This window comes from Vigna radiata, chromosome 11 (genome assembly GCF_000741045.1).
Source record: "Vigna radiata var. radiata cultivar VC1973A chromosome 11, Vradiata_ver6, whole genome shotgun sequence".
NCBI lineage: Eukaryota > Viridiplantae > Streptophyta > Magnoliopsida > Fabales > Fabaceae > Vigna > Vigna radiata.
The window spans coordinates 4,830,280-4,854,003 of record NC_028361.1 but is presented as its reverse complement, the minus strand read 5'-3'; the positions used below and the strand labels follow the sequence as shown (position 1 = coordinate 4,854,003).

The window sequence follows — 23,724 nt, the reverse complement described above, 5'->3', positions numbered from 1 at the left end:
TAGATCTATGTTAATGGTAAGTTCACCGTAAAATATATGAATATTTAATGTAATAAAGTGGATGATTGTATTTATTACGAATTTAAGATTTTATTGTGCTAAACTAACTGAACTGTCGTATTATTGACTTGAATATTGAATTACTTTTAACATATAATCATCTATACGACTTCCACAAGTTATTTTTTTGATAGTAATATTTCAGATGAGGGAAAAAAAATGTAAATCGGTTTGATATTTAGATGGATGGAGAAGAAAATGAAAGAGACATGAGGAAGGCAATGGTATGGCCCTTGACGGCGACAATATAAAGAGTATGAATTTGGCTGCCCGCGCGCACTGCCCGCGTTGCCCAGTCTGTCGTCTTTAGCCAAAGCTGGTATCGTTTCCGCTCTGCCCGCTCAAGTGCATGCGAACTTTCCGTTGTTTATGAAAGGAAAGGAATAAAGTTAATTTTGCATTTCGAACTGTGCATAGCAGCAAAAACACTCACTCCTTCACTGTCTCTATCTCTAATGTCAATTCCTGTAGCATAGTATGTAATATAATGTGCAGTGCATGCATGAATGTACCAAAAACACAAAAACAGGAAAAAGCCAAAAGCCAACTCCTTCTCATCTTCTCAATCCTCATACAACTCTCCGGAACCCACGCAGGTTCATTCCTCTCACTAACACCAGTTTTTCTTTCTACTTCCATCACATCACATAATAAATTACTATCCCAATCATTCATATTCTCAGTTTTATTGGATACAAACAAAATCCCAGATAAAGTAAGAGATGGATACCAATAACAAATCCATAAAAATCTTGTCCATATGTTTCACTTTCCCTTTTCCTTCTACTAATTTCCTTGATTCTTCGTATAAGCATGATTCTCGTTTTTTTTTTTAATTTTCATTTGTTAGTCGCAATCAACGTTTTGGTCCACATTTCTCTGTGTAATGAACATGTCGTAAACTTCAATTTCCTTTTGCCAAGTTGGACCGAGTGTGGAAGAGATCGCATTAGTTTCATTTGTTTGTGGTTTTTTATAATGTTGGGGGATAAATGCTTTTATATTATATATTAATAATTGTCAGTGCTCGGTCAATTCCATTAGATTTTATAGCAAGAGTGAGGGATATAAATATTTTAAACAACCAAGATTTTGTTGAGATTTCACCATTTAATCGCAACTTAAGTGATACTATCATTTATTATGATCAACACCCTCACTCAATCAATCAACACCTTAATTGACAAACGGTTCTGCAAATAGGAAACATAGAGACCCTCTTTTTTCCATGACCTTTGTAAAATGCTTTAGGGTTAAAACAGCAATTTACAAATTATTACTACTGCCTGATTGAATCTGTCAGCTCCGTGTGTATAATCGCTATATTATAGATGATTACAGTTCATATGACCATGCGTGAGAAGTTGACAGATTCATAAGAAGATGCTCAATTTGTCTTGTTTTCATTAGGTAAAGTATAAAAGTAATGAACACTAAATTGGTGAACACAAGTTCTGGTCAAGAAGACCCGAGTCTTTGTTTTCTAACCTCTACAATTTCTCATCACTGCATGCTTTTTCGACACTTCATGTCGTATCAGATGAAGACGTGTCATCTCTTCCAATTCAACCAACGTTCATCCAATTTTAATTTGGAAATGTTTATCTGTGCTCCACGTGATATTTATTTTCTATCTTTAACAACCATTTTTTTAGTAATTTTATATATTTTATTTATATTATTAGCTATTAATTCAACTGCCACAATAATATATTAATAAATCTTCTATTTTGTATAACTAAAAGTTATAAGAAATAAAATAATAAAAACACATCTGCTCATTTTTTTAATGATAATACAAATAATAAAATTATTATTATTATAATTATAACATTAACTATAAATAATTTTTATAATTTTATTGTAAGTAGTTTTTATTTATTTTGCAGATACTTTTTTCATTAAAAGAATATAGTTAAATTTAAATAAATAATCATTAAAAGATAATGTTTATAAAATATTTATTTTTAATTTAAAATAAAAAATTAGAAAATAAAATGAATACAATTTTCTTTATATACAAGTATAGATATTTATTATGTATAAATTTTATTTTAATTTATTATGTAATATATGCCGTCATATTGTCATATAAAGTTGGTTTTAAAATATTAAAAATTAATTTTAAGATGCAATTGATAATAGATTAAAAATTAAGAAAATCTGTAAAAACAATTATTAAAAATCTCTTAAAAACATAATTTATTGCGTAAATGTTACATGCGAAAGATAATATTATCGCTATATAATATACTCTTCATCGAACGTGTTCTATCTGACTTTTATCATTTCTTATAATTATTAATATACTTTATTATATATTTTATATTAATAAAAATACGTATTATGTTAGAATATAGGATATGATATCTGCATGTTTTATCTTTTGCAAACAAACAAAAAGTTGTTTTAAAAAATATATATATATATGAAAAATAATTATATATATAATTAAATGTATTTTTAGTGTAAAATTGAAATTTATTTATTTTTAAAACTTTAATATATTTTGATTTCTAATTTTTAAAAATAAATTAATATAATTTATTAAAAATTTTCATGTGTTTCAAATGCATTTGCTAATATATTGAGGTATGACAAGATAAATTATATAAATAATATAAATTTAATACGAAACATATTTAACATGTAAAAAAATTAACATAATTGAATTAAAAGTAATTATATTATTGATTTCTAAAATTGGTGAGTTCATGTTAAAGTTTTGAATATAGACAAATTTTAATTTATTATAATTTAGAGATTAAAAGTATATTTAATTTCTATATATATTAATAATTTTTAAAACTTTTAACTATATAATCTATTTTAATATTGTTTTTATTTTACTAACTAAATTTGCGATCAAATATACTCATCATTTAAAACTTAATTGCTGACTTAAAACTATACATTTTTTTAGTATAAATTGGTTTATGTAATATTCGTCGTCTAGTTGACAAGTGTAGGCTTTTGGGGATTACAATTTCAGTTACAATTTTTTTTAAAATAATAAAATTACTTTAAAATGTTTACAAATTAATTATGTTGCAATGGAAAAAATATGTAAATTTTGGTGACAATCTTTTGTTAGTAATGTTATTGGATAATTTGAGATGTTATTGCCAATAAACATTTTAATTTCTAAAAATATAAATAAAAGTTAAAACTCACACAATCCAACAAAAGTCACAAGTTATAATTACATTAAATACAAAATAAATATTTGACAAATTAAAAGTGAAATAAGCCTCCATTAACATTAATTAAGATGTTTTTGTCACCTTATCAATAAAAATAGATATGACATTTATTTAATCTAAACTTTTAATATAACAAATTTATAATTTTTTTTACATGATATTTATTTTATTTTTTATTCATTGTTAGCCATTTTACCAAATACTCATTAACACTTTAATCAAAATAATTTGCAGTAGAATTTTGGTGGAAAAGGGATTGACATTAAAGAGTCAATTTGGTGGAATAGTTATGTTACATTTATTGATCATGTTTCTATATGTTCTCCAATATTTTTCTCCTTAATTTTAACATTTGGAGCAAGTTCAACATTTAATTTAGTTATTTTATTTTATATTTCTTTTATCATCTCTAAAGTGACTGATGATGTCACAGACATAATAGACTATAAATATGTTAAAAAATGAAAACCTAAATATAAAAATTTTAAATCAAACGAAACTTTAATTTATTGAAGTCTTAACTATCTTATTCTGAAATAGAACTAAAGTGAATACATAAAGTTAAGAAACTTTAAAATTTGAAAAAAAAAATCGTTATAAAAATTATATATATATATATATATATATATATAATATTGAGAAAAATAAAATATAGTTTCTTTGTTAGTTTCTTGACTTTAAACGAAAATCTAAATATTTGTTTATTATGTGAACACAAGAGGGGGGCGGAACTTTGTCAATAACACATCAAATTCAAACTTTTGCATGATGCATTTAAGTGCGGTTTGACCCAATCATTTTTCACGTTTTTTCTGTTTCTGACATAAACCTATGTAATCAAATAGCTTTTATGTTTCTAACAATATTTTAACACATTTGATTACTAAATAATAGTATTTATGATTATTATTATTATTAATTATTAATTATGAAATAATTTTACATCAATCACGAAATAATATGTAAAGAGTAGTAAAATATTATAAAAAATGTTATTAAAATATTATTATACTTTATCATTTTTCACAAACAAACGGATTATAATGCTGATTAATCAAACATTATAGAAAAGTATTATCAATAAATACAAAGTATTTACTGATTGTGACATACAATTAAAATAATGCAAACTACATTTTTTATTTCGGTGTATATATACAGTTTAATCAAACACGGCGTTACGGTCATACCATCAACATTCAAGTGAGAAAAACATTTGCATTAAAAAAAAATGTGAATATGAAATATCTACGGGAAAACTTAAAAACTAAAGATACTATTAAGAGTGAAGTTAGGTAAAGTGGACCAGAGAATTAGCACAGGAATTAACAACGAAACATATAATCATTATTGCTAATTCCCTACCTACCATCATAGTTATATATAAATATAGTACTTTACTATTTTAAATCAATATTTGTTTAAATGTTTCTACATTTTTTTTTCATTTCAACTTCTAATAGCTTTATTTTTTGGATAATAATATTTAGGCAACATTTTTTTTATAACATTTGAACTTTGATTACATGTCAATCTGTGATTAGTCAAAAATTACTCCACAATAATGTTTATGATATAAATATTGTCAAAAAAAATATTGTCTAAATATCATTATTTTATTTATTTTTTCCTTCCCTACAAATTAAGTACATGATATAAATATGTTTTTTTATCCCCTTTATGTCAGTTTTTGGGCTAATGTTTTATTCGACATAATTAGCCAAAACCTAATTAGAAACTGAAAATTATTGGGAGATAAAATTGATGTTTTGGTTTTATTGAATCACGAGTGTGGTAGTTTTGGTATATGAATTGATAAAATTAATTAATAACTAGACATATAAAGTAATATAAAAGACGTGTCTTCGTGTACATTATTATTTTTGGTTAAAGTACATTTAATCCAAAAACTTAACATACGAAAATTTTTAAGAAAGAAAACCATACAATTAATTACTCTTAGCTTATAAGTCATATATATGCTATTTCCATTGACATTATTATATTGAAGATTTTAAATCCGTATTTTTTTTCCTAATCAAATCTAGATAACATATATTATGAGACTCATTATTCATCTCTTCTATTCGATGAAAGAAAAGAACACGTGTTCCCATCTAAATTTACATGCCGCGTACCACACCATGACCCATGATTGCATATCAATTTTTTCTTTTTCGTATAATTGTGACAAAATTGATAACACATTTTATTATTGAAATTAGAAATGGTGTCTATTTACAGGACAAAATATAGTTAATTAAGAACAATATGACCTTATAAATTCATATTTGTGATTATGAATTAAATTTAAAATTTTATTTTTAATATGATATCAAAATTTATCCTAATAAAATTTATTAAGCCTATCTTAATGTTATTTAACCATCCATAAATATATTGCAATAAAGTATTTTTTTTTTGTTTTCTATTTTGTTATAAAGAGAAGGCTAAATTGATTTGGGATGTGCAGTGACACAGTATATTTTTAAGTTGGGAGCAGTAGGGACAATCAGCTTTACACGTATTTCCACGTGGTTGCCCCTATTCTAGTCTCCTTTGAACTTGCAATGATGTTTTTTAGAACATGGAGCATCTTTACTTACGGAATTCGTTATCCCTCACATTAGGATTATTATTTAAGAAAACATTCATTACTTCTGCTTTAATTGCTGCTTTATATTACGTTTCGCTGTTGATTAAACATATAAACATTCTGATACACCAGACGCTAAAAGAACTTATACATGTATTCCTAACGAGGACAAGAAATTTACAGTATTATGTAGAGCATATATAAATTAAGACCAAATTAAGAAAATGATGAGTTAAAATCCTTAAGAGAAAGAAAGACGAATTAAAATCTGTTAAATGTTGTATTGTGTTCATGCATATAGAAAGGGAAAATAATAATGATAAGCCTTTATCGACATTCATTAGTCCTAAGTGGGACAGGCAAAATGATATCTTCTTCTTACATAATTGGTTGTGCAAGAGCACACGTATGACATAATAAGTGTAATGATCAAGGCTTTTAATATATGTTTTCTGAATCTGATTCAAATCCTAAGATAAGAGTAATCATGAAGTTTAAGAAACAAGAAAAGAAATTATTGTACTTTAAAATTTTATATAGGTTTTTAGATACTGTGATTCCAAATTTCTCTCTCTCTCTCTGTCGCTTTCTTAGAAAATACTTTAAATTCGTCCGAAACATGTCATAAGAGGTCCTAATAATAAATTTTATGTCTCTCTTTAGTAATAAAAACATAGAAGAATTAATGTAATGGATTAATAGAAAAAAAAAAGTTAACAATCATAGTTAATTTGAATGAAAAGTATAGACTTGGCAACAGAACAATTTTCCGTGTAATAATATAGGTTGTCTCGAAATACAAATTCCAACATGAAAAAAGATTGTCGTTTGTGAGATGAATGGGGTAAAAATGGGAGGTGATGAGTGATGGTTGTCTTTGTCCAGATGAAGTCTATAAAAAAATTTATAAATAATATGATGGAAGTCCCATATTCTAAACATTGGTTGGCAAGAAGCAAGAAGGACCTAACCGACAAGGAATAGCAGTCCTAGCTATCAGCATAAAACAACCAAGCAAGCCAATTGAGTTCAATTCGCAAAGCTCATTCAATTCCATCGTATGCTTCATCCTACAATATTCTCTCTCTCCCCATTTCCCGCATACACAAATATATACCAAACCTACTTTCTTTTGCTTTTCTCCACCACTAACGCAAAAAGACTCACCACTCATCACCACACCACCCTTTTGCTTTTGCGTGTTTTTGGATTGTTCTAGATCTAAAAGATAAAGATGATCCAAGAACTCTTGGGTGCTGCTACTGCTAGCCTTATAGCAGGAGAAACAAAAATCTCCATTAATAATAATGGAGGAGGAGGAGCAGGAGGAGGACGACTTCTACTAACACCACCGGCACCGTCTTCTCCTTCTCCGTCTCCTTCTTGCACAACAACTATCACCACTTCCACTAACACCGCCACTTCTTCCAACTCCGACAACCAAAATTTGAGGTGCCCTCGTTGTGATTCATCAAACACTAAGTTTTGTTACTACAACAACTACAACCTCACTCAGCCTCGCCACTTCTGCAAGACATGTCGCCGCTACTGGACCAAAGGTGGTGCTCTCAGGAATGTTCCCATCGGAGGTGGCTGCCGGAAAAGCAAGACCTCCGCCATGTCCAACTCGGTGGGAAAGCAGGCCGCCACAAAGATGAAAGCAGTGGCATCGGAGCTTGGAAGGCCACAGACACTCTTTGACCAAGAGCTTCCACAAACCCCAATCCTTTGGGGCTCACCGCAAAATACTCAACTCATGGCTTTACTAAGAGCTACCCAAAGCCAAAACCAAAACCAAAACTCAAACCCTAACCCTAACCCTAGTCTTGTGTCAATTGCTGTCAAGAGAGAAGGGAACTTATCGGAATCTCACTCCCACATGGTCACTGAGTCATTTCTCCCAAATGGGTTGCTGAATAGTACTAGAACTGGTCTAGGATACGATGGTGTGGGAGAACTTCCTTCACTGGGTCTATGCAGCTCCTTTTGGAGGAATAATCAAAATCAGAATCAGCAGCAAAGCAACGGTTTTGTACTTGGAGAACAGCAAAGTATTGGAGTTCAAGAACTTTACCACAAGTTCAGGTCATCATCGTCAGTTCATTATTGTGGTAGTGATAATTCACCGGTGTTTCTCGGCAACATGCCTTCATCCTCTTCTTTGTCCAACATTTTGGAATCATCTTCAGTTTCTGGCAGCGAATTCGGGTGCTGGAATCCAACCCTTTCCTGGGGTGATCTTCCCACAACAAGTGGAGCATATCCTTAATCAACCGCAGTAACTATTTCCTCTTTTTTATTTACCGTTTTCTTTCAGCGTTAAATATAGAACTCCTTAATTTATAGTTTATAGATGTTAATCTGTATTCCAGAGTCTTTTCTTTTTTTTCTTGTTCGGTCGTTTTGGGGTGGATAATTAAAGAATATGTACGTGTAGCTAGCATTAGAATTTTTTTTTCCCCACTCTCGTTTCTTTCTATCATTTGCTTCCGTCTGCATGTGTTTCTGGTTGATGGTGTCTCAGCTCTCTTAAATTCAAGGAATGGAAAATACAGTGTTTCTGCATCTTTAATTTACATTGAATTTCCTTTTCAACTTTTTCTCCCGGTTCTTTACTTTACCTCTAAATTCCTAATATAATTTTTTGTGGCTTCTAAGCAGTAAGTGGCTAACTGGTGTGGGCCTCTACATAAGTAGTTAAATATTTACAACATGGTGTGAATGCAGAGATTCAGGGTGTGTTGACGTTATGCCAAAGGTACCAGTGAAGCTATATTTTAAGAGACTTAAAAAATAGAGTAAAGCTGGGGAACAAGAATATCTGATGTTGATAAACTCAAAAACTTTAGGGTTTAGTTGTTAAGAAGTGAAGGTGGTGGTGGAGGCATGGTGTAGTATATGGGAGTGCTAGATTTTGTTTTGTTACGAGAAATCGGTGAATCTAATGCAAAAGCAGCCTTTGGAAAAAGTTTCCTCAAACAGAACTAGATTCTGGATGTTGTTTGTGAGCAATCCACCAGCAATTGGTTCGACACAGACTTCACTGAGCAACCATGCCTCACTTCTGCTTCTCTGCTAGTCCACTATTTTATTTATTTATTCATTTTTAATTTGAAAAATAGAAAGCCTCTACTATCGCAATCTAACACACACTGTTCTTCTAACCTATACATGCACTTTTGTTGCTAAGTTTGAGTCTATGATTGACACTCACCGACGTTTAATAAGAACGGCTAGTGCTTTTCTTTCCATGATTCAATTGAATAGGAAAATGTTCTTTAATGTTAAAATGTTAAAATGCAAATGTTTTAAAAAATAAATAGAATAATACAAAAATAGTTTACCGAGTCATTGAATTTCCGTCTAATTCGTAGAAAACATATTTAAAAATGTGTAATAATATTTTTGTAATTAAGTGATCAAAATTTACTTTTAACTTATAAACGTTATACATAAAAGTGAATCTTCACATCTAATTATTATAGGTCAAATATATCTTTATTAACTACATGTTATATGTAAATTTATATCTTATCTAGAATTAAAGGTAACTTTTGACATGTAGTTAACATACGTAAATTTATTTATTCAAAATGTTTGTTTGTAACATTGTTTTACTATATATCACTACTATATGGTGGACTTTATAAAGCAAATTATATAAAAATAATAAGAAAACACTATTTTTTTTAAAGGAAATGAAGTCTTTTTATGTTAACTAAAAAAGTTGGTTCCATAATCGATATATATATATATAGTATAAAAGGTATTGATTTTTCTAAATTTGGTATAATTTCCATCACTTAAGGTTTCTTTTTCTTTGTTACATACTCTTCTCTTATTCTTTTCACCCAAATGTTTGCAGTCGATCGTTGTATTAGGAGGAGGAGTTGACGATGTTAATTTGTTTCTTCTTATTCACTTGTGTGGTCACTCCTCCTCACTATCGTCAAGCTTACCTCCACCGATGTAGTGCAATCGGGAGAGGTGTCAGCTCACCCTCACTCACACGAGAGTTCTTTCTCTTTCCAGTTATGAGTTGTTGCTACTCAATCTCACTAAAACTAGCGACTCATCGACATAACCAACATTGAGTTTCTCCCTCCTTACACAAGGGTTTCCTTCTTCTTCTCTAAACACCCCAATCGTCAGTGACCTTCACTCACCACTGCCATCGACCGTTGGTCCTACCGTCAGAGCATCGTTGAACACATGCCTCTGGCCAAGGTCATCACGACTGACACAAATCTCCCTTGCTCAAATTTTCTCAACCTATGACATATAGAGAACCCAAACACACCACACCTCCATCAAATCTCCAATTTTGCATGTCCTTTGTCACGACAAGTCACTACTAGAGGTGTCCACTATCCTTTGATGATTTGGGTTGTGTGTGTGCTGTAGTTTTTTTAGAGAGTTTGGAGAAAACTTTAAAAAATAGAGTTTAGAGAACACAACAACAAGGAGAATACCGACATGAGAAGGATTAGGGATATACTATATATGTCGATTATAAAAACAAAAACATAAAAAATCTTCTAATTTCTTACAAAAATGTCATTGCTTAAACTTTTTATGATGTGTCTAGGCACAATCACTATAAAGAGTCTTCTAATTTATTACAAAAATGTCACCGTGTCTACTTTTTATGCCTACTTAACATAAAAAATCTTATTATAATTACAATTATGTCACCGTGTCACTTATTATACAATATAAATTATAACCACTTAAAAGTCATCAATTTTTACAATAATGATAAAACCTATAGAAAAGTATTACAATTTTATTATTCAATATATTTTAAATGAGAATAATAATGAAAATTAGACTTCATTTTATATTATTTATAACATTATTTAAAAGAAAAATTATTCAATTTAAAACTATAAAATAAATCATCAACACACAAAAATAATAATATATAAATAACAGCAATAAAAGTAACTAGACTCGTGAAAAAATATTAAAATTTTAAATACTCGATAAAAAAATAAAAATTATTTAAAAATATCCAAAATTTATAAAATAATTAAAAAAATATTTAAAAATTAATTAAAAATATCCAAAATTTGTAAAAATAATTAAGTCTTAAATTCGACAGATTCCGGGTAGTTACTTCATATATAAATTCGAGGATTTCATACTTCCTTTGTCCAAACAAGAAATTAAATGGTTGTAAACTTTAGAGCTTTTAACTTCATAATCAAACATCTTTCTCCTTCTTTGTTAAGGAACTCTAGTACAAAATTCTTTGAGAAATTGACTGGAAAAAAATATATGCAGAGAGTACATATCTTGTAAAGGACGATAACACTTTATATTTTTCAATTTTTTTTTCTATTTCTTTTCTTATCATATTTTCTATTATGCCTATTATTATTTCTCTGCGTTGATAAACTCGTTCAAGGGTTTTTCATATATATATATATATATATATATATATATATATATATATATATATATATATATATATATATATATATATAAACATATTTAGTTCATAGAAGAACTGTTTTGGCTAAATAGCAATCCTATTTTTATATTTAGAATATGAAGACGTGTGATATAAGCAACTGTCTCGTGATACACATGCGAGATCGTTTTGGAAAGAAGAGAAATATTCTTTTTACGTATGCCTTTCACCTTGGTTAAAATTGTTGAGTCAACATATTGTTTTTATTATGAAAGACTATATAGATGTGAAGAGTGTAAAAAACGTGTAACCTAAGTATATGTGCAATTATTTAGGATGAGTATTCGTAAACTAAGAGCGTTTTCAATAAGTGCTTTTTACCCCAAAAGTGAGTTTTAATCAGAATTCATGCAATATAAGAACAAATTTAATATATAAGAACTAGCGTAAAATGTTAAAAAAATATTCACAATATTTGACGTACAGAGAGTGAATATAGACTCATTTTTAAGTTTTTAAGTAATTTTATTATTGGAGTGAGAAGTTTTCAAAACTTTTTATCTAACTTTATGATAAGATATAACTAAATTAAAGAGAATGAATGGTTGAAAAATACTTCTAATTACTTTTCCTTTTCGTCTTCTCTTTATCTTTTTTTTTTTTTTGTCTTTATCTCTTTACTTTTTTATTCATCTGACATTTTTAATTCACCCTTTTTTTTCTTTTTTATATATTTTTCGTTCTACTCACTTGTGTTGCAAGTGATTCCCTCATTATGCTATGAGATTTTGTGGTTTTGATAGTGGACAATGGTAAAAATTATTTTTAGAAACATGTATTTCGAAATATTTCTTTTCTATATTCTGAAATTAGAGAATATTTCAAAATATTAATAAAAAATTTAGAATGAATATTTAAAAAGATATTTCTACATACAAAAAATGTTTTTTTTTTAAGATTTGTTTAAGATTTTTTTTAGTTAAATATGTTTTTAGTCCCTATACTTTGGGGCGATTTTGGTTTTAGTCCCTCTTTCAAGCTAAGGTACAATTTAGTCCTTCAACTCTAGAAAACTCTGGTTTTAGTCCTTTTTAACAAATTTTTTTAACTTTATCTGTTGTTTCAAGCACGTTTCATTATAGCATTTGGATTGTTTATACTGTTTGACACATTTTTGTTTCAATGTTAACTAAGAAACGCGAAGAATAAAACCAAAATCACCCCAAGATGTAGGGACTAAAAATATATTTAACCTTTTTTTTATATATTTCAAAATGATTGTTTTGGAAGATATCTCTGAATCTAGAAATATCTTTCGGAATCGTCGTTCAGGACTATAAAATAGTTTTAGAATATACATTAATAAAATCATTTTCTAATAGATGTTCCCAAGATCATTTTATGAATTTAGAAGTGCTTTTCAAACTACTCAATTCAGAAGATATTGTTGCTTATGGAGGTGCAGGAAGAAAAAAAGAAATGCAAGAAGTAGCACCACTATTCAACCAGCTTCATACAGTGGCCCAGAATCCAGAAGGTAAAATGGAATTGGAAATTAGTTTCTTCTTGTAATATTTAGTTTAAAATAAATTCTTCTAAAAATTTTATATCATGCCAAAGTTAATTTAAAGGCATACTTATATGGAGTTAATAATGATGATAATCTTAACAACTGATAATAATATTACAATTAATGACTCTGTTAGCATCTTAAAAGTAGTAAAGATGATAATTGAGATAAAATTCGGCTATTATAACATTTTTTAATGCTTAAAGTGCATAGACTCATGTTCTTTATTGGATTAATGAAATAAGGTGATATTTTTCATACTTTTTAGTATTTATTCAATTGAGATATTTTTTTAGAAATGGTAGCATTATATTTATTATTTTTGTTACAAACACAAGTAAGACTTATTTTTATTTTTATAGCTTTTACGATATGTATTTATTTCCTTGTAAACATTTATACATTTTCTTAGTTTCATTTATATGAATTTTTATAGGAAAAATTAAGTACAATTTCCTCTTTTATATTATAATAGTTTTTGATTGAGCTGAGGGGAATGTAGTAATTTACTCACTTGATTCAGGTTCAATTCGTAACAATTTTAAAAAACCAAATAAAAAAACTGTATAAAAACTGAGCAGAAAACAAGAATTGGTTTACAAAATGTTTAAAACTTTAAACTGAAGCCAGTATTAAGGTTGCTGCTATATATATATATATGTTCTGGAAGAATTACTGCAACACTGAACACCCAAAAACATGTGAAGATTCCATCCATTGTTAACACATTAATAGCAATTAAAAATCCATACAATACTTTTCCTCAATATGTAAGCAAGACTGTTCAAATCTTGGAGAAATTGAATTGTGCCTGGAAAAAGAATTGTAATGGTACGTAGTCAAACCCTCATGACTAGAAAATACAATAAATAGGACGAAGATAGTTGGTGTATGTGTGTATGTCTATATATATATATATACTAAGGATGATGTCCAACAGCTTTGCCACAAAGTAGAACATTATTGGGAATGTCATATTCATTAGCAAGGCTGCGCTGTGCATTCCACACCCTTAGGTAGAACTGCTGCCCAAGATATTGCCTTTCCCATATTGCAGACCTCAAATTCCACATACCTTGGTTGTCCAAAGACACCAATATGGCAGTCCAGGATTTTGGATACACCTACATTCATTTGAACCACAAAAAGCTATGCATGTCAGAAACAAAGATATAATATAAGGGTTTAAGTGTTTTCTTCTGAAGATATCTCAACATAAGGATATGGCACTTTCTTGTTTAGTACCTGTGCAGTGTGCCTGGTCAGGGCATCCACTAGATTATAGGTTTTTCTACTGGCATCTGTCCACTGGCCGAGACCATAACTGCAATTTTGGCAATAAACGTCATTAAAACTTTCTTAAGCTAATTCTAAATTGCTTCTACCAGTGAAAATATTGATAGTTAGACAGAAAACTTATATTTCAAGGAAGCTGGCATACCCAATGACCCAAAAGTCATAACCATCAAGATGCCATGATTGGATGGTGTTTTCGTTGTTCTGGAATATAATCTCAATAAAATCATGAAGAGAAGTTGGCAACACCGAGGTGCCTATGTAACCTGGACCACTAGAGGGAGTGTTTTGGAGTAAATTCACACTGAAGATTCCGGGAATGTTGAAGTAATCAGCAAGCTTGAGAGGGGTGTCAGGGTTAAGATAAGAGACACTGTTAACGGCATAACGGAGCTTTCCATTGATCAAAGGTGCTGAATTTGCCAATTTAATCACTTTTGTAGGAGTAATCAACCCATAATGGAATGACCCTTGGGGGTTAGGCCTAGCAGCATTTGCTGTCAGATTCCACCTGCAGGAATAATTAATTGAAAACTGATTAAAATTTATAAATAAATCAAAGAAAAACAGGACTTTTTTTGTTATTTTTTAGAGACCAGACCTGTAGGTTCTAGCTTGTTTCATGGACCAGTCAAAATCATATTTATCAACGGGGGAAGGAGGCACAGGTCCTAATGCAGAGGAATAAGAATTTGAGTAGTGTAGTACTGCAGTTGTGGTGAGAGGTGTCTCGGTAAATCTTGTTGAGGCAACAATGTAGTAGTCCTTTGGAGGCTGATTCAAGGTTACTAACAGAGAAACTGATTGACCAACATGCACATCAAGTGAATCGTATGTGTTCTGAACAGTGTGTGATCCTTCAACTTCAACAAGTTTTAGTGAATGACCCTGGATTCTGAAGTTAATTGATGTTGACAAGCCTACATTTGAGATCCTAAACATGTAGGTTTTTCCTGTAAGAAAAGAACAACTACTGTTGGCAAAAGAATTTTTGACAGAGCTGCGTGTGTGGCTTAAACTTGGCGCACATTTGAACTATATCCCTTAAAGACCACGAGCTTACCCTGGTTGCCAGTGAAGGTAGAATGAGGCTGGCCATTAATGAGGAGGCCATCGGGAAGTCCAATTGATTTTCCAGAATCCAAAGTTTGCCTTAGTGTCTGCAAATAAGAAGACAAAATAGATGAAGATAACTTGACAGGAACTGTTGAGTATGAAGAATATTTGGAAACAGAATGATTAAGACTTATGAGAAAGAGTAAGAAAGATGTTATTTACCTTGTGGTTGTTCTTGTACCAATCACCAATGAGTAAAGTAAAATCTCCATCGGGGTTTGAATAAGGGATTGGGATAACAGATCTGTGATAAACATTAAGTCCTCCAAACCCTCCAGCTGCTTTATGCAGTTGAGTTGATGGAAAGTATGTGTATGTGCCAATCTGATCCTTGGTCTGAAACTTGTATGTGTAATTTGAGTTCGGAGGAATGGGGCAGTTGGTTCCCAAAACTCCATCTTGCCATGAATTTTTCCTTTGTTTTATACCATTCCTGTTGTATGACAACAATGTTAAACCATGTTAGTTATAGTTATACTGTCAACACACAGAATATCATCAAAATTAGGAGAATGTGACTTTCACAGTTTAGAAAGCTATTGCTGCAAAAAAGTTGAAGCTTTACAGCCATATTTGTGGAACCTAAACAGTAAATGCTCTGCATAACATAACACAAAGGACACCATTCATGTCCAAGTCCGTTCATCCAAAATATTGAAATATATATTAACAAGATCCATCATAATTAAGCAGCGAGAGACCACAGATTACCTCAGGTTCGAGAGAACAAGTAAAAAAACCACAGAAAGAAAAGAAAGGACCAAAAAGCTTCAAATATGAGTCAAGCTAATGGAGCATAGAAGCATACCAAGTGAGTAAAAATGGCTCGTCCAGCTTGTTGATAAGGTTGAGAATAACATTGTCATTAGTTATCAAGTCAAGTCTAGGCCCAGGAAACTGGCCATTGATGAGAATAACCTTAAAAAAATGTAAGCACCGCGAAAAGGTCAGAACCAAAGTTCCAAAGATATCTCAGATCCAAGAAAAACAGATAGGTTATCCACCTGCTGCGGACTACCCAGTGGAGAAAGATTTCCATATGTCACCGTCCATGTATAAAACTTATATGCATCTTCTGCTTGCACAAGGGACACATTTACTAAAGCAATGACAAGGCATAGCAAATGTAGCAAAGTGGCGCTTCCCATGTTGTGTTCTGAAAATGACAAGAAAAGAAACACACGACACTACTTAACAGTTGAGTATTACTGAAGAGAAAATAAAAAAGAAAGCTTGGAACTAGAAACTCAAAATGATACACGATCCTTGAGTTTCTACGAAAGGAAGCAATGTGAAAAGTACCAGATCTGGATTCTGCAGGAAGAGTGACACTCCCAAAACTAACTTACACCCACTATGCTCTGTGCCGCCTTGATATATACTAAAAATAAACTAAACAGTACCAAAACATGATTGAAGTAGCTAATCCAGTGTTATTTTAATAATAAAGTCATAATTTTGTTTGTTTAATAAGGTTGCAAATTCATCATTCATTTTCGGCGCGGTTAACGCGTTTTCGCGTTAGTTACTACTTCCTTACGGCCAAAGAAAATGAAAATACCATGCCTCCTAGAAATTATCTTCTGTGTATATTAAAAAGTGGAACTTTCCTTCTTCCTTTCTTATTCCCTGTTGTGCTTTTTCACTCGCAAACGTTTGGGGTTGCATTTTCTTCATTGTTCCGTTTGAACTTTGAACCGTCATCAAAATTCGGACATTTCTTTACACAATGCGACATTTCTTTAAGGTGGTAACGTCGAACAAATTATATTATAAAGTGGAAAATTTAATTTGTCCTCCCGCAAAGAGCGCAATTTAAGGTAATCTACGCGGGTTTCAAACAAAAAAATCTATAATCTTACTTTTTTTTTTACGTTCATTTAATATTACTTTTTATTTTTCACTTTTTTTACAAATATAAAAATTTACCTTTTCATGATTATAGTATTCGTATAATGCATTGTTGATCTAATTTCCCTATATACTGTTGATGTAAAAGTAGCACCGACAAGGTACCATTATTTTGAATTTTGTTGGGTGTGGGTTGGCGAAGATAAATTTATATTTATATTTAATAAATATATCAAACTACGCGTCCATGTGGAGTTGGTAAAGGGTACAAATATCTTTAATGCGACATAATGATATGTTTAGCCACTTGAATTTAAAATAGAAAAAAATTAAAAAAAAAAAAGGTAGTCCGAAACGAAAACAAGAGTAAGAAAAATGTAGAAAAACGAGGAAAGTGATAATATTACATATTTTATTCTGCTGGCTTAGAAAAAAAATAAATAAATAACTGAAGAAAGACATAGCATTGTAAGTTGAAGAAGGAAACAAGAGGCTGATAACACTTCAATCAAACTAATGAACTATTGTCCCAACCATCTCCTCAAAACCTCCTTTCACCTTCTCCCTGTCTGCAGATCCACCTACCACTCCCAGGGCGAAAGATTTTCCACCTTTTTTTATCACTTTTACATTTCTTTAAGAACAATTTTTTTACAAAAAATAATAGTTCTGAAATATATTAAAGCTTTTAAAAACTTTGTTTCTTAAAAGAGGTTTTTTACAAGTTATTTTCTAAAGATAATATAGAGTATTTAATATATTTTAAATTAAATTTAAGAAATAAAAATTTATACACTACTTAAAACAAAAAGTAATTCGCAATATTCAGATTGAAATATAAGGCAGGTAACTCATGTTAGGAGAGATATTTTTTCATTTTATACGTATTCAAGATCTCTCATATGATTGTTTCTACTATTTTTATAGAGTTGAAAATATATTAAGAACGTTTATTTTGTGTCTGGATTAAAGAGAAAATAGAAAATATATTATTTAAATGAATGAAAGTAAAGAAATATTTTCACTAAACAACATTAAACACAGATGGCCAAATTAAGTTATACCGTATTATTTGATTTGACAAGTTTTATAGAATAAATAAATATGTTTTCAGGTAGCCACTAAGTTAATGTTATTTCTTCGATGAAAAAAAAAATTGTCTATAATATTCGTGAATAAAACTTGCTACTGATAATTGCGATTGATAATTGATATATATATATATATATATATATATATATATATATATATGGATATTTATCATTTACATGTGGTGGGTAACAGATAATATATATTTTAATATCGGTTTATAAAAAGGTCGGGTGTAAATATTATATTATATGTATCTACAAATATCCTTTATCTGTAAAAAATAAAAATAAAAATTTAATTTATATTTTCTTTAAGTTAAATTTAATTAAAATTAAAATTAATTTATATTTTATAAGGTTAAATTTAATTAAAATATAAAATTTAATTTAATTTATATTATATTTGTAAAACCCCATAAAATGGTGTTTTAGAAGTGGTGGTAGTCTAAAATAGTAAGACTGAATTATTTCAATATTAAACGGTTTTATTATAAATAGTTTTGTTATAAACGAGTTTCATTGTTTTAAAACGTATCATCTCTTTATAAATCACTTTTCTAGAGTTCTCTACCTTTTCTCTAAGTGATCTCAAGTCATCTATTTGACGATCAGGAAGTGCCTAGACGATCACGGCGTCAAGGTCTATCATTCTATCCGATCAATTTGGTGTTTAGAGCAAGTAAGTTTTCATCCCTTTTCTTGTTCCTTTTCTTGATCCTTGATCATACAAAAAAGAGTTGTTTTGCATATATCAAGTAATCTTATTCCTTGATTATTGGTTTGTTTGTGGTTCTAAGGTTGATCTCCAATCATCAATCGGTGGTTTGTAGGTTTTCTAGAAGTTTCTTATGCCGCAAGAAATGTACGAAACATTTAGGGGTTTTGGGGTTGTTGAGTTGAGGCAAGGAAAGCTAAATTTTTCTTTAATTTATGTTAATTGTGCATGTTAGAGAAGGTTTGAATATTGAACTATTTGAGTAAAATTGTGTTTTATGATTGGACATATAGTAATCAATTTTGTGGTGGATGTTTTGTGTGATGATGACTGATGTATACTATGTTGAATTTGTTTGTATGTGTTTTGATGTTGGATTGGGTATTGATAAAGTGAATTGTGATGACAAAATTATTTAGAAGCAAGGGTTACCCTTGGTTATAGGTTATTTTTGTCTAAAATAAGGTTTTAAGAAGTGAAAATTGTGAGAGAAGTCTTGAGAACTGGTTTAAAGTACGTGAAATCTGTTTTGAGTATGTTATGAGTGGTTAAGATGTTTAAAATGGACGAAATTTGTGGGGGAAAGGTTTGGTGATAGATAAGGTAAAGTTCTACTTGGTTTAAAACTCAATTTGAGAAAGTGAACTAATGAAAACTTGAGTTAGAGGTTATGTGCTCAAATGGTCAATTTGGAGAGTTTTGGTAAGTCAATTGGGACTTATTATAGTCCCTAAGTTACTTGGAATTGTGCCACAAATGGTAGAATTCAATTTTGGTCTATAAGTTGAGTTTTTGTAAGTTTTTGGGTAAGATCTTGAAGCTACTTGTTTAGATTGATGTTAGAAAGGTTAAACACACTTAGTTAAGTATAATTAGGTACATAAAACAATCTAGGAGGGTCAAAAGTTGGAAAAATATATTCAATTGGTCAAGAATGGTTTGGGGTGATAATTTTGCAGTTTTTGTACTGCAGAATTATGCAGACTCGCTTAGCGAGAAGAGTCGTTTAGAGAGAGGTCAAGGGTTTGGATCACTGTCTCAGGGTTTTCGCTCAGCGAGTTAGGTTGTTGAGCGAGTGGGTTGGGGTATGGGACCACTGCCTTTGTATTTGCTTAGCGAGTGGGGTCGCTGAGCGAGAGGACTCTGTGGTTGCCTAGCAAGTTTGGTCGTTGAGAAAGTAGTTCAGGGGGTGTTTTATTTTTTCTATTCTTGGGTTCTTGTGGAGTGAAGTTACATGTTTATTCATTGTGGATGATTTATAAGTATTCATGAGATTATATGAGCAATGATAGTATGCAAAGTGGTATGGAAGTAAAGTATGAATGTGATTATGGATGTGATGTGATGATGATGTTCAAAATACAATGTGAGAAAGGAATATCCTAAGTTGATTGTGGGGTGTTATGTATTGATGTAGGGGCTCCTGGATTGAGGAATGATCCTGACACTCTTGATAACCCCATTTCATGTAGTGATGGGTGATTATGTCATGGAGAGTAGCAGGAGATCCTGATCTATGGTCACTAGTTAGGGACATAGATGTTTAACGAATTAACCTTGGTGTATGGTATTATTGGTGGTGGTTAAGGATGTGGTTATTGTTATTATTTATGAGCTAAGTTGCTCCACCATACACAGGTGCAAGTTCCCCATGAGTTCGATATTAATACATCTATCCAGATAGTAAAGGGTTTCAAGTGGAAGGGACAAATGTCTATGGTGTTTGATTCATAACATGCATGTAAATGATCATGGTTTCATATGTTATGTGTAATCTTTTAATACTCTATCTTACCCTTGCTTTTGTATATTGTTTGTGTTTGGGTATGTTTTCTCTTTTGCGATGATCACCTTATTGGTGTGAGCTTAGGAAAACATTCTTTTCAGTTATTTCAGCGATAGGTGAGCAAGGGGAAGAATTGAGAAGTCGAATGAATCTACAGGTGTAGATATTATCTTTCATAGGTTTGTTTTCTTATAATAATTATTGTCATCATTGTAATATCATTTTTAGTAGTATTTTATTATTAGAAATGGGATGTTACTATATTTTATATATTTATTATAATTTTATTTAAACTTTATTTTAATAATTTATAAAAATATATTTTTAAATATTTGCAGATATCTGCGGGTATCCACGAATATCTACGGATTTTAAAATACATGCGGGTATATTTTAAGTGTGTATCCGTGCGAGTTTAGTAATGGGTTGATTTTTTTTTTGGGTCAGATTGTGAGTAGGCACTACCCGTGCTCGACCCGACCCGTTGTAATCCCTAATCATGAGTTACTGGTTAAACAAGTTTACTTAATCACATCTTTTTTCAATTTAAAAAGAATAACATTTTTTTCTAATTTAAATTTAAATAAATTTCATTATAAAATTATGTTAAATTCTATATAAAATTCAAAATAAAAAAATACAATAAATCCAAAATCATTTTTAACTTTAAATATAATATAAAATCAAGTATGAAAAACAAAACAAATAATATTGAAACATCTTCTTTTTTTAATCTCTATCTACAATACAATAAAAAAAACAATATTATTTAATAATATTGAAACAGAAAATAATAATTAGTGGATTGATGAACCAACTTAACTTATCACAAATTTAAGTCGAATGAACCAAATTCTTAATAATCTAAATTCAAATTTGATTTGTGTCTAAATTTTAATTTTTTTTTAACCCAACTCAATCCAATCTCGTCACGATTCAAGTTATTCACGCATTCTGACATGCTTTGAGAACATTAATATTGTAATTAAATTCATAATATTGAAATATGTTAGATTCTTAATTTTTGTAAATATTGTTATGGAAAGTATATGATTTTTATTGTGTATAAACCAACATTAAAGACGTGTGTGTGACTAATTATTCTGAGACTTTCTCTTTCATTTTTTTTTGGTATGAATTACAGTATAATCGGTTACTCAAATTTAACAGTGTTCTTCTTTTAACATGGTTTATCGTTCATCTCACCCTTGGTGTAAATATTTTAGCCGGCTTTATTTGTTAACTTTCTCCTTGTGCTTATCTCCACCAGTTTAACCAAAACGGCACCGTTAGCTACAAAATACAAAAAGGTAATATGAAGGTGCCACGAATGCTTCAATGGTTCCACGTCTCCTCAGAATCTTACACGTGTAAGTCACACAGAAGTACCCTTTTAGCCAAACACCTTCACCTCCATTGAAACACCACTATTTGAAGCAATCTTGTGGCTTTGAACCTACCCTGAACATCATCTTCATTTCATCACAATCTTCCTCATCATGTCTGCAGAAGCAAAACAAGAAACAAAACCTTTGACAAACCCCTCTTACTCCTCAGGTATATTTGATCATATGCTTCATAATCGTTACATTAAAGATCAACCCTTTAGACTCAACTCTGTGCTTTAATTTTGTGGTGTAGATGTTGACGATGGTGTAGTGAAGGATGTAGTTCTGTGGAGAAGAAAGAAACTAAATGCAATCGTTATTGTAGTGGCAACAGCATCATGGGTGTTGATGGAAGTATTCGAGTTCAACTTCCTCACTGTCATCTCATGGGTTGCCATGCTCGTTGTTGCTTCAACATTCCTCTATGCCAATATGCTTAGACTTTTGGGCAAGTAAGAACACTTCTCTTGCTTTCTTTCTTATACAAAATTGTCTTGTCACGTTCTTCTTCATTAACTTACACATAGCAACTAGATTATTTTGATGGGGGTGCAAAATCACTGCACAATCATCAACTAACTGTTACACAAGTTGAATACATGAATACCTATATACCTAGTACATGTAACAGTTTTTTCTGTGAAATTTAGGGAACGACCAAACTTGTTGAGGTTGGAGTTGAGTGAAGAGACAACTAGAAGAATAGCAACGGAAGTTCGAGCATGGTTTGAAAAAATAATAAGGTGGTTGGTCCTTGTGAGTGTAAGGAAAGAGTGGCCAGTATTTGTGGGGGTTGTGGCTGGATTGTGGTCACTGTCTTATATAGGAAGATGCATGGACCTGCTTACAGTAGTTTATATAGGTACGTGGTAAAGTTGGTTTGCATTGTTTTTTTCACACTATTTGTTTATAATTTTGATTTGATGTGCAGGTGTATTAGTGGGAATGGCAATTCCATTAACTTATGTGAAGAACGAGGACAAGATCAAGAGATTTGGGGAGTGGTTAAGGGAGAAATACAAGAGATGTTATGAGATTATTGATGAGAAGACCATTCATAAGATTAAAAGCAGAATAGCCCAGGAGAAGAAGCCAGAGTGATAGCTTTGTAGTTGGGAACTTAGTATATGAATAATCTGCACGGTTATGCTGTATTGATGAATGAATGTAAAATAATAATAGTTGGTTTTGTTGGACTTTGCTAATGGTATGGATTGTCCATTTTATAGGCTTTAAAATATGTAATATTTACTATGCTGAAATGTTCTCAACTGTGGATCCGTGGCGCAATGGTAGCGCGTCTGACTCCAGATCAGAAGGTTGCGTGTTCGATTCACGTCGGGTTCAAACCCTGTTTTTTTCCTTCAATGATTAGGTTTAACGGTTTTAATATGCATCAGTTGTCAATAGAACTCTTTCACTTGCTACTTTTTTTGTTTTGGTAATTCGTTGTTGACAGTAGATTCCATTTCTGGGAAAGAAATTTTAATTTGCTAAATTTATGATACGATTGTACACCGAAACACATCACAAAATATAATCTTATAAAAGAATGCGTCATACAAATTTAGTTGTTATGGTTAAGTTATTTAAAGTATAGTTAGCAGTTATGTCATGTATGAGGCAAGTCTCAATA

At 30.5% G+C, this 23,724-nt stretch overlaps 3 protein-coding genes and 1 non-coding gene across 6 annotated transcripts; 3 read left to right on the top strand and 1 right to left on the bottom strand.

The window, feature by feature from the left end:
* Nucleotides 1–6,792: 6,792 nt before the first annotated feature.
* LOC106777624 (dof zinc finger protein DOF2.2) lies at nucleotides 6,793–9,108 on the top strand. Of its 3 annotated transcripts, none has more exons than XM_014665281.2 (2): nucleotides 6,793–8,137; nucleotides 8,587–9,108. In XM_014665281.2, the coding sequence occupies exon 1, from the start codon at nucleotides 7,094–7,096 to the stop codon at nucleotides 8,126–8,128; it is 1,035 nt and encodes a 344-aa protein (XP_014520767.1). In that variant the 5' UTR covers nucleotides 6,793–7,093; the 3' UTR covers nucleotides 8,129–8,137; nucleotides 8,587–9,108. The 3 variants fall into 3 exon arrangements, with proteins under 3 accessions (XP_014520767.1, XP_014520766.1, XP_014520768.1); XM_014665280.2 differs by having other exon boundaries at nucleotides 8,521–9,108; XM_014665282.2 differs by having other exon boundaries at nucleotides 8,518–9,108.
* Nucleotides 9,109–13,545: 4,437 nt separating this feature from the next.
* Nucleotides 13,546–16,758, bottom strand: LOC106777623 (L-ascorbate oxidase homolog). The gene is made up of 9 exons (XM_014665279.2): nucleotides 16,560–16,758; nucleotides 16,262–16,413; nucleotides 16,066–16,175; nucleotides 15,420–15,690; nucleotides 15,205–15,301; nucleotides 14,743–15,094; nucleotides 14,287–14,652; nucleotides 14,091–14,169; nucleotides 13,546–13,969 (listed from the first exon to the last, which is right to left on the bottom strand). Exons 2-9 carry the CDS (start codon nucleotides 16,403–16,405, stop codon nucleotides 13,766–13,768), a joined length of 1,623 nt encoding a protein of 540 aa, XP_014520765.1. The 5' UTR covers nucleotides 16,406–16,413; nucleotides 16,560–16,758; the 3' UTR covers nucleotides 13,546–13,765.
* A 5,338-nt stretch (nucleotides 16,759–22,096) lies between these two features.
* Nucleotides 22,097–23,363, top strand: LOC106777448 (reticulon-like protein B13). The gene is made up of 4 exons (XM_014665029.2): nucleotides 22,097–22,257; nucleotides 22,342–22,540; nucleotides 22,739–22,950; nucleotides 23,020–23,363. Exons 1-4 carry the CDS (start codon nucleotides 22,200–22,202, stop codon nucleotides 23,187–23,189), a joined length of 639 nt encoding a protein of 212 aa, XP_014520515.1. The 5' UTR covers nucleotides 22,097–22,199; the 3' UTR covers nucleotides 23,190–23,363.
* TRNAW-CCA lies at nucleotides 23,364–23,435 on the top strand. Its single transcript has one exon. It is a non-coding gene; the product is annotated as a tRNA-Trp (tRNA).
* Nucleotides 23,436–23,724: the final 289 nt, after the last annotated feature.

Coding starts and splice junctions, on each gene's coding strand:
- LOC106777448 (XM_014665029.2), top strand. CDS start 22,200: ATGTCTGCAGAAGCAAAACAAGAAACAAAACCTTTGACAAACCCCTCT. Junction 22,258..22,341: donor AAACCCCTCTTACTCCTCAG/GTATATTTGATC, acceptor TTTGTGGTGTAG/ATGTTGACGATGGTGTAGTG. Junction 22,541..22,738: donor ATGCTTAGACTTTTGGGCAA/GTAAGAACACTT, acceptor TGTGAAATTTAG/GGAACGACCAAACTTGTTGA.
- LOC106777624 (XM_014665281.2), top strand. CDS start 7,094: ATGATCCAAGAACTCTTGGGTGCTGCTACTGCTAGCCTTATAGCAGGA.
- LOC106777623 (XM_014665279.2), bottom strand. CDS start 16,405: ATGGGAAGCGCCACTTTGCTACATTTGCTATGCCTTGTCATTGCTTTA. Junction 15,095..15,204: donor TACCTTCACTGGCAACCAGG/GTAAGCTCGTGG, acceptor CTTTTCTTACAG/GAAAAACCTACATGTTTAGG. Junction 14,653..14,742: donor AAACAAGCTAGAACCTACAG/GTCTGGTCTCTA, acceptor TTATTCCTGCAG/GTGGAATCTGACAGCAAATG.